Source organism: Myxocyprinus asiaticus, chromosome 20 (genome assembly GCF_019703515.2).
Source record: "Myxocyprinus asiaticus isolate MX2 ecotype Aquarium Trade chromosome 20, UBuf_Myxa_2, whole genome shotgun sequence".
In the NCBI taxonomy this organism is placed as follows: domain Eukaryota; kingdom Metazoa; phylum Chordata; class Actinopteri; order Cypriniformes; family Catostomidae; genus Myxocyprinus; species Myxocyprinus asiaticus.
The window spans coordinates 26,762,591-26,777,430 of NC_059363.1; the positions used below are offsets into that span (position 1 = coordinate 26,762,591).

At 37.1% G+C, this 14,840-nt stretch overlaps 1 protein-coding gene across 1 annotated transcript; it reads left to right on the top strand.

The window, feature by feature from the left end:
• The first annotated feature begins 8,071 nt into the window (after nt 1-8,071).
• Nucleotides 8,072-9,990, top strand: LOC127411276 (tuberoinfundibular peptide of 39 residues-like). The gene is made up of 3 exons (XM_051646726.1): nt 8,072-8,403; nt 9,158-9,267; nt 9,348-9,990. The coding sequence occupies exons 2-3, from the start codon at nt 9,158-9,160 to the stop codon at nt 9,712-9,714; spliced, it is 477 nt and encodes a 158-aa protein (XP_051502686.1). The 5' UTR covers nt 8,072-8,403; the 3' UTR covers nt 9,715-9,990.
• The last annotated feature ends 4,850 nt before the right edge of the window (nt 9,991-14,840 follow it).

Below are 14,840 nucleotides of genomic sequence, written 5' to 3' on the forward strand. Positions count from 1 at the left end.
TGAGTAAGACTGCAATAACAGTTGCAGGACTCCACATCAACAGAGAGGCCTACGTCTGCTGCTGACTTGGCACAGAAAAGTGGTACAATAGTATATACTACAAATAGTATATAGTTATGCATATTATGATCAAATAAATATATTGTAAATTTTGTATAAATTGTATTTTGCGAGACTAACTTGATTTAATTCGAGCACTTCTTATAACCAACATACCTAACAAACAAACAAACAAACAAAAAACATGACGGCTTCAAAAAAATGTACACTTTTGAAGTATGACTGTAATTTTCAGAGGCAACCCATGTCAAATTAGCCTTTCGGGTTTGCCTACAAACTGACATCATGGCTGAACATCTCTTAAATATTGCTATGTAAAATAAATGCACATTTACATATTGTACATATGGGTTACAGTGATTTTACCACAGATAAAGGGTGTTCTTATGTACAAAGTGTAGTGAACAGCAACATGAAATAGCAACAATTGACATACTGATAACCATAGCATTGTTTGTTTCTGAATAAAGCAGCCTTTTTGACTGAAATGGTTGAATAGTCTGCTGACTCACTCATAACAGTCCCTTGCCGCCACCTACTGACGTAACAATGTACTGAAATCGTTGAAAAATCCCCACCAACACTAACACACAGACTGACAGCCTCTACCTTGCCTTCGGCTGACACAAGCACTGCTGCTGTGGACAGACAAGCACTTCCTGTCGATCAGAGCAGCGCACATTCCCAGTCACTGCAACAGCGTGACGGATTCACTCTCCCATTTTGGTCCAAGGCCAGGGGAGTGGCATCTACACAGGATGGTTGTCCAGTCAATTTGGGAAATTTATGGGAGAGCATCAGTAGACCTCTTTGCCAGCTGGACAGTGACACATTGTCCACTGTGGTTTGTAGGTCAGGATGCCCTGGCTCATGACTGGGCAGATCTCCTTCTATATGCTTTTGCTCCCCTTCCACTTCTCTGGGCCGTCCTGAGATGTGTGCAGGAGAGGCGCCATAGGCTCATCCTAATAGCCCCATGTTGGCCAGCAATGCCTTGGTTCAGCCTTTTGTTAGCGACAATATGTGTCGAGGACAGATTCTTGGCATACCACTGATCAGTTGTTTATTCGTTTTGGTACCTGTCAGAAAGGTGCACCTTTGTTCAAGCAACGTCTAGCTCATTGGGTGGTGGACACCATTTCCAATGCATATCATTCGGTGGGCCGTACAGTTTCAACATCTGTTAGGTGTCATTCAACTCATGCTGTGGCTACTTCAAGGGCAGCACTGCGTGGCGTGCCCCTCTCTGACATATGTGCGGCAGCCACATGGGTGTCATCCTGAACATTCACAAGATTTTACAGACTAAATGTGGCCTCTTTTCCTTCAGTCAGCTCTGCTGTACTTCCAGACAGAGTCTAGGTTGTACACTGGATATCGTCCTCATGACTTGGCTGTATTCATCTTCCACTATGTTTTAACTGTCTCTGGTGGTCTGGAAAAATGAAATAGAATGTTGGTTACTGGCGTAACTGTGGTTCTATGAATAGTGGAGTCTCTGGTCACTCAGACTATGAGAATCACTACAGAGACCATGACGTGGACAGAAATGGATATAGCTTCCTACACGTCATCGGTCAGGGTCACGTGTGACAAAATCAATGCGAGTTTCTCGATATGATGCGCAAGCGCATGACTCCTTGACTCCAACACAATCTGTGGTTTTTAAAATCAGATATTTATTAACAGACATAAAAAAAATCAAGTAAACATTCAATAAACCATTCAATTAACCTAACCAGCCTAAACTTAGATTAATTTCTTACTGTACAGTTTAGTGGAGACATCTCTGTTTCTCTTTAGTTGCAGTCAATAAACAGAAAACCTCTTGGATAAACTTTTAAATCATATTCTTTTTGATTTTATGAGTCAAAGTATCAAATCAATAACATTTAGAAGTAATAATTTATTGAGGAAAGCGATGGAATGTCAGTCAGTGAGTCTGTCCTTGACTGACCATTAATGTCACGATTTTGCAGAGATAACAGAGAGGCTCAGGACCCAAGCATAGAGTAAAATAAAGGAATTTATTTAATACAAAAAACAAACACAATCTCCCACAAGGGGGAAAAATAATAAACATAAACTACCCCGAAGGGGAAAAATACAAAGTAAATGGGGAAACTGGAGACAGGACTGACCAGACCGGGTAGGGATGGGGAATAAACCGACTGAAAAACTAGGCCAACCAACACACACACACACACACAACTGACTGGAACAAACACAAGACGAACTGGCACTGGACAGCACACACAAAGAGACTAAAATAGGGAAGGAAATCAAACAGGTTTATGCAGGGCAGGTGTAACAAATGAACTAATAATGGGCAAACAAGGAGGCAGGGTATGATGTAAGACAGAGAGACATGTGGCGATACAGAAATAAAACAAAGCCACATGCTCTCACAAGACAACAAAACACCCGAATGGCATGAGCGCACATCGCCAAGACAATAAAGCAATATTCGCTCATACCAACCGACAAACAAGACGAGAGAATGCGTAGCAACGCCAAACAAGAGTTTCAATCACATACCAAGTAATTTTAAGTTAATTTTGATTTGGATGTGACCAAAAGTGCGGTTGTCTGTGTCAGTTAGTTTTTTTATGTGCAAATAGTTTCTCCACTTCCATCATTTCGTCCCATTCATAGCAATCTGCAGAGACCCGCTGTGAGGATGAGGGCACGAGAGGCGGGCACTATCACATTGATTGATTGACAGCATATTGAATGAATCAGCGCCAATGTCTCCCCTCATGTAACTTTTCGCCTATATTCGGCAGCTACCCCCTCTCATTTATGCCACATTTTAAGAGCTTGTTTGTTTGAGCTCACATTTCATAATACTGCATTTGTTTTATTTATGTACAGCTATTTATTTTGCTCATGGAGAAATCGCGACTACCCTTCACACATTTTTGCATTTATTCAAGCATGGTTACATTTCCCTTTTGCGCTATTGATAGCGTATTGCACGAGCAACTTCCGAGGCACGAGTTCTGGTCCCAGGGGATCCAGGAAGTAATCACGTTCTGTGAGATTTATCAATAGCAACATGTTCATGTTTGTGCAAGAGTGATCTTTGAACAAAACCAAAAGGGGGTGTTCTGTTAGATTTAGGGTAGCAACACAGCTTTGAGCTCTGCACTGACACATGCGAGAAAATTTTGCCTATTTATCAAACATTGGAATTCTGCATATTGGAGCCTCTCTTTATGTTGGCTGGAGGCAGAGGAGTTCTGTTTACTACATATCAATGACAAAGGAATGAAGCATTGATGCTGACTGTAATACACATGAGATTACTACAGACATATATGATGCAAATGTATGGTGTCATCTGTTCATCTCTTCAAAGTCAGAGTACGTGTTTAACATGTGAAATGTCTTTCATCTATCCCTAAAATATAAAATCTTTCCTTCATTACATTACTATGAAGAGATGTTTAAAGGAATAGTTCAGCCAAAAATGAAAATTATGTCATGATTTACTCCTAAACCTGTTTAACTTCCTTATTTGAATTAAACATCAAATATAAATATAGCGGTGTGTCCGAACTGCTATTATCCATACAATGAAAAAAGATGCAGACCAAGGGCAAAAAAAAAAAAAAAAAAAAAAAAGCATCATGAAGACATCATAGAAGGGTTCCATATGACTTGTGAACTTTATGTCAAGTCTTCTAAATTTAATTTATTATTCTATGAAAATATTGCCTGACAGTCATGGTCATCATTTACATTAATAAAAAACAAAAAACAAAAAAAAAATGAAAAAGAACAGCTTCATCATTCTAGGCAGCTTATGTGTTCCACTGAAAAAGAAGAAGTAATGCAGGTTTGAAAAGATTTTCTATTACTTTAAACTTCCTGCTTGTCAGCCATTGATTAAGTTTCTTACATTTTGTGCACACAACAAATCCTGAGGTTGGATGAGGATGTGAAAAAAGAGGAGGGGTGGAATAAGAGAGAAGATAGAGTGCTTGCTTGTGTAAAAATGTGCTTGACTCACAGCATGCGGTTGACGGTGGATGATGTTATGACTTGCAAATGGATTACAAGCAAGATGAGGCCAGAGTTTGCCAAGTACTTCAGATCATCTCTTCAACCTCTGGCCACTAAATCTCCTGACCTCATTGGCCTCACACCCTTATTCTGTCCTTCCTCGCTCTTGTTCTTGTCCCTCCACTCATGTTCGACGAGACCGGCCTCACTGCTGTTGTCGCTCTCTATAATGACTGTCAAAACCTGCTCATTTGAATCTTGCACTCACTACCGCTGCCAATTATTTTAAATGAGACCTCACTAAAGTCAGCTTTGGCAAAAAGCTTGTTACCAAAGCTGACTTTAGTGAGGACTTATTTAAAATGTTCTGAATGAAAATGATTGTTTTCCTGCAAGGAACGGATGTTATCTACAGGTGGAATGAGAGTTCTTTCACATTATGGTTAATGATAAGATTAAAAATATAATATAATATAATATAATATAATATAATAAAAAAAAGAGCCATAGCACAAACAAATAATTTACTATTTTAAAAAACAAAGTTTTTCAATAAAATAAAATGTTTATTGCCTTTAAAATATTGTGATATACAATTATATGGTCAACCCCCCTGCCGAGGGTTGGTGAATATTTTTGCTTTATTGATTTTGCTTTAAAAAATTTATTAATTTATTGAAACATGAAAAACTTAAACAAAAGACATTTCTAAATTCAATTTACACTTTAAACGAAACAAAAAAAGCAATTAAAATAACGCAATAAAGTGATAAAAAGTCATATATAACCACCTCCCCAAATCCAAACATTTACCATGTCCAGTGGCCCCATTTGCCATTACACAAGCATCCGTCAACGACACAAGGTGAAAAATTACTAATAGCCTACAAATTAAGAACTAAAAACAATTATAAATGTAAAGATAATTATAATAATCATCATAATAAATAAGCCTAATAAATTCCCTTGTGTTCCCAAAAAATACTGCCAAACGTGTGTTCTTAAAGAATGTGTTTGTACTGCGTTTAGGTAATACAGTTAATGTTGCCTAAAGTAAATAAAATAGAACTCAATTTTAGGTTCAAGGTGAACTTGTCTTGTATTACTTTATGATTTAATCACTTTTGTCTTTGTTTCTTTAATACAAAGATACTGAACCTGCAGTGTTGCATTCACAATGAGCAAACTGTGAGCAAACTGCTCCATGGAAATAAAGCAAACTAAACTCACAGCACCTCACGAGATAATCGGAGATCATTTCCAGCATTCTTATAGACTGCATTATTCTTGCAAACAGTTTTCAGTCGAATGAAACAGAGAAAAAGGAGTGATAACTCTTTACATGCGCTTGCTCCATGAGACAGTGTCCTTCTACACGCCTCTGAACAAACAGTGAATCAGACATGAACACTGATGGCTTTTCTTTTGTCTGTTCTTAAAAATACAATAAAGTGTGTTTCTTCAAGTGCGTGTCTTTTTGACTAACAGCATTTCTTGTCATTTGTCACTCCGAGACGTTTTACAGGTCACCCACCTGTTGCGGGTAGATGAGCAAAATTACTCGCGCATGAAATACATTTGGACGAGGAGCTTGCGAACTGGATTGAGCCTCGTCGCATTTTGCGGGTGGCGGGTGCTATTTCACACCCTAGGCACACATAATAAACAATGAACGCTCGTAAAATCGATCGTAAAAAATGCTCTTAACAGCTAAGATCAGTAGTTATTGGGAAACGAAGCCCAGAACACTATGAATGTGCATGTCTTGGAGAAGCGCTTTCATTGCACTCATAAGTTACAAGTTGGCTATTTCGTATGGTCTCGCACGATGTTGTTCGCATAAACTCGTACGACTTCATCACGTGCAAATTCCCGGATATCTAATGCAGAAGCAAGCATGAGTTCTGCGCACGAGGCATTAAGGACATACTTACGTATTAATATTATGCCCTTACCCAAACCCCTTATCTAAACAACCAATCAGTAGAGTGTGTAAACATGATAGGAAGCTGTTGTGTGTGACAGAAGCAAGTCATTGTCGTGTATTAGATGGAAATGATGTCCAGCGACATCATTGGCTGTATTGAAAGTTGCAGGAATTAAAACGAATGCAGTCGCACAGTATCATACGAATTAGCCAAATTTAGAAAAGTCGTACGAATCCTGACGATTTCGCCGTGAGAGTGTGTTGCAACAGCAGAGCTCACTGAGCACACATATCAAATCAGACGCGCATCGGCGGCTTTTCTTTTGTCCGTTCTTCAAAATATAATCACGTTTCGTCATACGCGCGTCTTTGTGTCTAATTTCTTGTAAAATATCACTCCGAGAAGTCTTAGAGGTCACCTTCCACAGTGGCTGGTACATCAGCCAAAAAAAAAAAAACATGGAAATCATAATAGTATCATTGACTTCAAGCTTTGCAATCACACCCACACTTTCTGCAGGAAAATTATCTCTAGAAAGTTTTAAACGATCATATGTTGATGAATGGTGAGACACCCTGTGAGCCACTTGGTTTTGACAAAGAGCCACTTGTGGCTCGCGAGTCATAGGTTCCCGACCCCTACCTTAGGGTGAGCCCTGACACCCTATGAAGAAAGCTCATTTCGACCGCTTGTATTCACAGTCTTTTTCTTTCAGTCATTACCCAAAGCTCATGACCATGGGTGAGGGTTGGAACGTACAAATTGAGAGCTTTGCCTTCAGGCTCAGCTCCTTCTTCACCACCACGGTCCGGTACAGCGACCGCATTACTGCAGACGCTGCACTGATCTGCCTTTCGATCTCATGCTCCAACTTTCCCTTACTTGTGAACAAGAATCCGAGATACTTGAACTCCTCCACTTGGGGCAGCTGCTCTCTCCCTAACTGAAGAGAGCAATCCACCCTTTTCCGGTATCCCTATAATAATATAATATAATATAATATATAATATAATATAATATAATATAAGTCTGGGACCACTTGTAAAAATGCTTCTATTGTAAAAAAGCATGTTTCTAATTTAATTTAATGTACTTATTTTTTACTATGGTCATAACAATTAAAGTCCAAGTTTTGGAATTTCTTAGTATTTGGTATGTATAAAGGAGTTAACGTGGTCAATGAAAATTTTTTATAAAAATAAAATCTTCTTTGCTTAGTAGTGACCTATATATAAATAGTGCAGAATTTAAAATTTGTATATTCATTTAGCGTAATAACGTTTCCTTTTTGAAAATTTTTCAAAGCGCCGAAACTTGTGTATTTCCAGGTTTAAATTAGTTTTGGAATGTATAATAAATATGAATAAATCAAAACATTTTGTTATATAATGGTGTTCCATACTGTTAGCAAAAAACAAAAACCAAAAATGTTGGTATTTGCACATGACCGTTTCAGCAGTCGCTAAATTGTGTCAAGTCTTTGTGAAGTGAAAGCCTAGCTGTGGTGGTGTAAAATGCAACAAATTGTCTTGTGGGGGATGCAGAGTGTTTGACAGGAGCCGGTGAGGACCTTTCAAATTTAATGAGAGTGACGTTTTGTTTAGCCTAGAATCTGAACATGTGCGTAGGCTGCCTGAGGACAGCAAAGATATCACTTCAAATCCCGTTAAGGATCCTCATTATCGACCCTTCGCTTGTAACTCATGATCTTATACAGTAGGTTATGCCCAGGTACAGACAGGTCACACACTTGAGTCAACAGTGGTTAAAGGATGTTATTCATCATAATACAGAAATGCTAGATGAGCTAGTTTTGATCATGATTTTGTTAACATGTAGCACTTTTTTTTTTTAAGACATCATTAGATGCTCTGACATTCAAACATATTTCTTCTCTCTTCTGATTCTATTCTCTATTTTAAGTCTCCATCCGAACAGGACATCCAGGGGTGTGGTCTGCTCTGTTTCAGCTCTGTTTGCATTTCAACAAGGAGAATGACACATGGCTTTTTATCTTGACTATTTCCCCGTACATCTTCTGACAAAAGAGAGGTATATATAATCCCACACAACAAAATCCTGTGCATATTCACGCTGGCACATGATAATGCACTACAGCCCTACAATCAGAGTTTGAGGTAGCTCTACAACCCAAGAAGTTGATACAGCTATATATACTAGCGTGTATTGGTATATGCATAGGCAATTTCTGAACATTTAGATAAAAAGAGAGTTAAATATTAGACATAAAGACATAAATATATCACAAACCTTGTTGCGGCATTGAATGGAAGAGTTGCAAACCAGTTTGGAGTCACACAAGACTGGTTGCTTTTTTGATACCACGCACTGGACGCCAAGAACTGCATAACAGCAACAGACAACAAAGAGGAAGAACTCCACAAAGGTACCATAAATATGAATAATTGCCTAATTTCAAATTATAATGAGTTAATTATTCAAATACATTTCCATATGCTGAATTACTTTTTTACATAATTAGTTTTGAGACTTTACAATTCATATATTTCCTATAATGTCATCTTTCTTTCAGATAATTAAAATAATTCTTAATTTATTATTCATGTTTTCCTCTGAAAAACTTTTCCATTCAAAAAGGGCAACAGTAAATACTGTATTTTTATTCATTCATTACTTAGTTTTTTTAATATATATTTGATGTGGAAATATTCTAACAACAGTGGGAAACCAGTTAAAGAGGCTGTCCAGAGCCATTTATACAGTATATGTACGATATATATATATATATATATATATATATATATAAACTGACATCAATATTTTATGATATATCAATTGCACTTTGTCATATGTGTAAATATATACAAATGTAGTGAATATTTAGCTTTTCTGTCTGTAGTAATGCAGTAAGCTATTGCATAAATTGCATGAGTGGGAGGGTGTAAATATTTTAGGAGTATGTTTGAAATATATTTCAGTCTGATTGGTTGATGTATGAGTTTAATTTCAAGATAGCCTGTAGTCAGAAATATCTTCTTGTTATGGGCATCATTCCTCATATCTTTAATATAAGAGAACATTTCACTCAATATCTACATTTTGTACAATATGCTTAAAGCTATTCTGCCTCTATCAGCTGTCCATAATTAATCTCCTGAGGTCTATGTATTTATATGCAGATGATGGCTTTATCCCTGCCTTCCCGTCCAGCCCTGTTGTTCTTAGTATTGATGAGTTTGACTCTGATGACCTCCGCCTTCCCCCAACCTCACTTTCGTCCCCTGCAAAGGTATGAGCACTGTGTGCATTAAATATCTAAATACAGACAATTTTTATGACATTTCTTGACAATGTCCCTCTAATAAACAGTAACTTGCATGGTAGCAGTCAAGAGGATTTGAAAGGTGAACAGTGGGAGTTACTCTACCCCTCAATCTCACTTCGTGATTGGAGCATAAAGTTGTTGACTGCCCCAGATTTTGGTACAGCAAAGGCTGGAACACAACAGCTGGTTGGGGATGATTGGCTTCCACTTAGCCAATCACAGATAAAGGAAGAGCTGGTCAAGAACTGGCGGGGTGAATGGCCTTCACAGGTTGGTCACCAGCAGAAGAGGAACATAGTGGTGGCAGACGATGCTGCATTTAGAGAGAAGAACAAGCTTTTGACAGCAATGGAAAGACAGAAGTGGCTAAATTCCTATATGCAGAAACTGTTAGTAGTTAATTCAAAGTGATTATAGTTATTCTATTGTTTATTATTCAAAGAAAAGAAACAACATATTTACAAATAAAGAAAATATAAAATTTTATGTAGGAGTAAAATAAGCTTTTGATCATCATTACATGCGGCAATGTAACCAAGTTGCGAACCTCTTTTCATCATTATAATAATAATAATAATAATAATAATAAAAGAATATGTGTAGATCATGTTTTCTTTTCTTTTTCTTTTCAGATGATTTTGGATAATCAAAATGCATGATAGCCAGTTTGTTGATCATGATTTAAATAAATACCTGAAAACATTCTCTATAACTATGTTTATTGAGCAGTTTTCAGTTGGCATAATAGTATACACAGAATTGATTTTATTTACTCACTTTAGTTTAAGAGCACTTTGCTGTATACCCTGACACTGAAATAAGGCATTGTGTGTATTTCTCTCTTTTCAACATTTAATTAAATTCTTCCCAGTAGGTATGTGCCATTATGTGAAAAACTTGAATTTTTAACAGGTGAGGTTATTTCACACTTAAATAATAAATGTATATAATGTGTTCTTTTCAGAGATTACCTAATGATGTGTGGCTACTGTTAGAAGAGTAATATGCCTGCTATATTTGAAAAATTGTGAAATTTTTCAGGGATATTCAGCCTTGTCTTATTTTGTGTGACATCAATATCAAAGAAGCATTTAACATGAGAAAAGCCTGAGAAAATTGACAAATCTGTGCTATATGCATAAGGGTATGTTTAAGAGGATTTAATGCCCAGAAATATGGATTACAAAACAGGCTATACGGTAACAGGTTGCCTACATGTTTGGTAGTAGATTACATTTGCTAGATTAATAGAATTTTTGTGACTCTTAAGGTATGCCAAAGTGAAGCAAGTCAGTAAATTGAGCTATGTCAGAGCAGATGGGGCTTCCCATGATGATATTAGTAATTTATTGCCAAGCTGAATTATGATGTGCTTAAAATGGAATTTTTAATGTTCTGAAGGCAGAAAATTAATTAGAGCCACGGTTTAATATACCCTGATGACCTCATTAGCCTCAAGCTAGCAGGTGATTAATCAACTGATTGGAGAGGCTTGAAAAAAGAGAAAATCTCTGACGGCGTGGCCTGTGACAGCTGAATTGCTGCTTCAGGTCATTTGTTAAATTCAAGTAAATTCGGGGCCTGGGTAGCTCAGTGAATAAAGACGCTGACTATCACCCCTGGAGTCGCGAATCCAGGTCATGCTGAGTGACTCCAGCCAGGTCTTCTAAGCAGCCAAATTGGCCCGGCTCCTCATGGTTGCTATAATGTGGTGGGGGCCCTAAGCAAAATTCTATTGGGAGTCCCACACCCCCTTCCCTTCTCTCTCAGGCCACAAGGGGGCCCCCTATACACTAATTATAATATATATATATATATATATATATATATATATATATATATATATATATATATATATATATATTACCTTGCTTTGTGGGGCCCCCTGGTGGCTCAGGGGCCCTAAGCGGGGATGGCTCTGCTGACATCAAATCAGTATTGATCAAACCAATAAAAGAAAGGTTCTATTATGATATGTCATCCATAGATGATCTTTCACTGGTAATGACTGGTAATAAATAATCTTTATAATTAATAAATTATTATTATCTTTCCAATCTGATTGGATTTAATCTGACCAATCAAATGGATTAGCCTATTTTCACTTTCGAGGTCAGCCGTCGGCCTGCCTGTTCACAGTTCCATTTAGAAGTGGTCATTCATTCACCGAACCTTTTTGCATCCGTTTGTGATTTGTTTTATTTGTTTTCCCATTTAGACACTCGCTAGACAGATGTTTTTGACCATCACATTGTGTCTCATTGTTTATTCAGCATCAGGTACGATGTGTTTTTTAAATGCTGTGTCAAGTTAAAAAGAAAAAACTTTTAGAACACTTAAGTTCTGTTCTAGTCGTTGCTATATGACTAGCTTTTTAGTGAAAGAATGAGTTCAGTATGAACGGCCTCAGACACTCACCTATATACAGCAACTCCATCCTCCATTTCTTCATTATGCTGAATTCATTTATAGCCCTGTCAATCATAATGTGGATTTCATCAATAATTTGTCTACATTTTAATATAAAGTCTCTCTTCATGTGTTGTTTTAAATTTCATTTTGCCTCCCTACCCCTACCCCTAACCAGGGAGAGGTTAAGCCTCCCTGGGGCCCTGGGCTAGCTCATGAATATTAATTAGGACACGTGATCTACAGCTCTACACAGGTTAACCAACGTCAACAACTAATTAATATCCACGAGCCACGCCCCTAAAAATTCATTCATGACATAGAGAGTCATAAACTACCAACAAACAGTATTTGATCACAGAAAACTCGCCAATGACACATATGTCGAAGCTTGTCTAATAAGGAACAAATAGTAAATACATCAGCCCTTGAATGGCCATTGGTATAAATGCAACACAGACAGAAATAATTTTGTTTAGAATACATACAAAAATAGCCCACGCCAGTGAGGATAGATACATTTACCGTGCAATCATGTTACAACTACTAAAACAGTCAAGCAGAGATCTATATAAAATTAAATGACACTCACCACTATCATCAAACCACTTAAAGTGCCCTCTTCATGGTCTTCTTGAAAGCAAGCCCTTAAATAAGTCTTTGAAACCCAAAAGGTGCAGGGGATTGTCGTGCTCTGTTTATATTGTCATTGTACATTTCAGTCTGTTATGATTTATTGACGTCCTCAGCCGATTTTGATTAGGCTGATCTCCGAAAACAAACTCTCTCCGGTTTAAGGGTGAATTCAATTCTAATCATTAAAAGTATGGAGCCAGTTCAGACTGGTAATGCATATACATACATATTTTTATAATGTGAACCAACATCCTCGTGTGATTTTTTTCCGAGGTTAAAATAATGTCTCTTATTGCAGAGACAATTATAGCCTACAGTAAGTAAGCCATTTGTAGGTTGATTTCCCACAAAGAATGTAAACACTGGCTCTGTAGCGCTTTCAATTGTTCCCTTAGTTTGAGTGGCAACTTCTGGCTCAACCAATTGCGTGACTTTGGGGCGGGAGTAGGCTACCTGTAATACGCTATTTAGTTGTGAGTTTACTCATTTTTGCAAACAATAGCAGACTAAAAGTGGCAAGAGTGTTCAGAAAAAAAACAATAATTAATAACAAATAATATATATATATTTTTTTTACAGAGTTTGATGGCACCGGTGGTGCCGAAATTACACAATTCAAATTAAAATTCATATTTGATCTCGTGTACCCGATCCCCCCACAACCCCCCCCCCCCCCAGTTGCGGGGCCCGGGGCTGCAGCCCATGTTGCCCATTGGGTTAATGTGGTCCTGCCCCTAACACTTCTATTTTACCTTTTGATGGAAGCAAACAACGTTGCGTCATTTGAATATCCGGTAACACTTTACAGTAAGGCTCCATTTGTTAACATTAGTTAACATGAACTAACAATGAACAGTACTTTTACAGCATTTAATTAACTTTAAATTAAACTTAATTTTAATTTCAACATATACTAATACATTTTTAAAATCAAAAGTTGTATTTGTAAACATTAGTTAATGTACTATGAGCTATCATGAACTAACAATGAGCAATTGCATTTTTATTAACTTACATTAAAAAGATAAATAAATTCTATAAAAAAATATATTGTTCTTTGTTTTTCCATGATACTTAATTCATTTTAAGTATCATTTTAACTTAATTCATTCATTTTTCTTAACGAATGGAACCTTATTTTAAAGTGTTAGCAAAAATCCTAATGAGAGGAGCCTTAATGCAGTCAGCCTATGACAATCGTGCCATTACAGTTAATAATACAACAGTTAATATCATCACTTTAGTATTTACTAATAATAATTAAAGTTATAAATCATTTTTGAGGAGGCTCAGCCTCCCTTGCATTTACTGATTAATAGAATTAACAGAATTAATAGAGTGATTAATTGAAGAAGAAAAAACGTGATCTTCCTGCTGCTCAGCCCTCATGGTGTAGGTAGCCTATAGAAACTCTATAACGGTGGGATGGATGAGAGGGCTGAGGATCACAGAAACTGTAATTTATCACTCTCTACAGCTGGCCTACATGGCAGCCAGAGCCAATCTGCAATGGCCAAATTGCTTTCTGCTGCCCATTCTTACCAAGTGGAACTACATCTAAAACCTCATGTAGAATCAGCCAGTTCTGCTGTTTTTCAGTGGTTCTGCACAAGTATTTCCTGGATGTTAGAGAGTGCATTGTTCAAGTGTGTGTGTGTGTGTGTGTGTATGTGTTAGTGTGCAATGATCCTCATTAATGAAACACAAGCACAATGATTTTCAATTTAAAACCCAATCTTATGTATATCCAATATATCCAGTAAACCCAATCTTATGGAAATTGTCTCTTTTAATTGAATGCAACAATTTAAAGGGATAGTTCATCAAAAAATGAAAATTCTCTCATGATTTACTCGCCCTCCTTGAATCCCTGATGTGTGTGACTTTTTTCTTCTGCAGAACACAAATTAAGATTTTTAGAAGAATATTTAAGCTCTGTAGGTCCTCACAATGCAAGTGAATGGGTGCCAAAAATTTCAAGCTCAAAAAATCCACATAAAGGGAGCATAAAAGTAATCCATATTACTCCAGTGGTTAAATCTATGTGTTCAGACATGATATGATGGGTGTGGGTGAGAAACAGATCCATTTTTAAGTCATGTTTTATCATAAATTGTCCTCCCTGTCCAGTAGGGGAGTGATATGCATGAAGACTGTGAATCACCAAAAACAGAAAAAGGAGAATGCAAAAGTGAATGTGAAGCGGAGTTTGACTGAGCAGGGTGGAGAATTTATTGTAAAAAAAAGACTTAAATATTGATCTGTTTCTCACCCACACCTATCATATCGCTTCAGAAGACATGGATTTAACCACCAGTGTCATCTGGAGTACTTTATTGTTGCACTTATGTGGACTTTTTGCCCGGCAAAATTTTGGCACCAATTCACTTGCATTAAGAATGAGGATGGTATGAGGGTGAGTAAATGATGAAAGAAATTTCATTTTTGGGAGAACTATCCCTTTACGCTAGGCTTGATGATTTACACAGAAA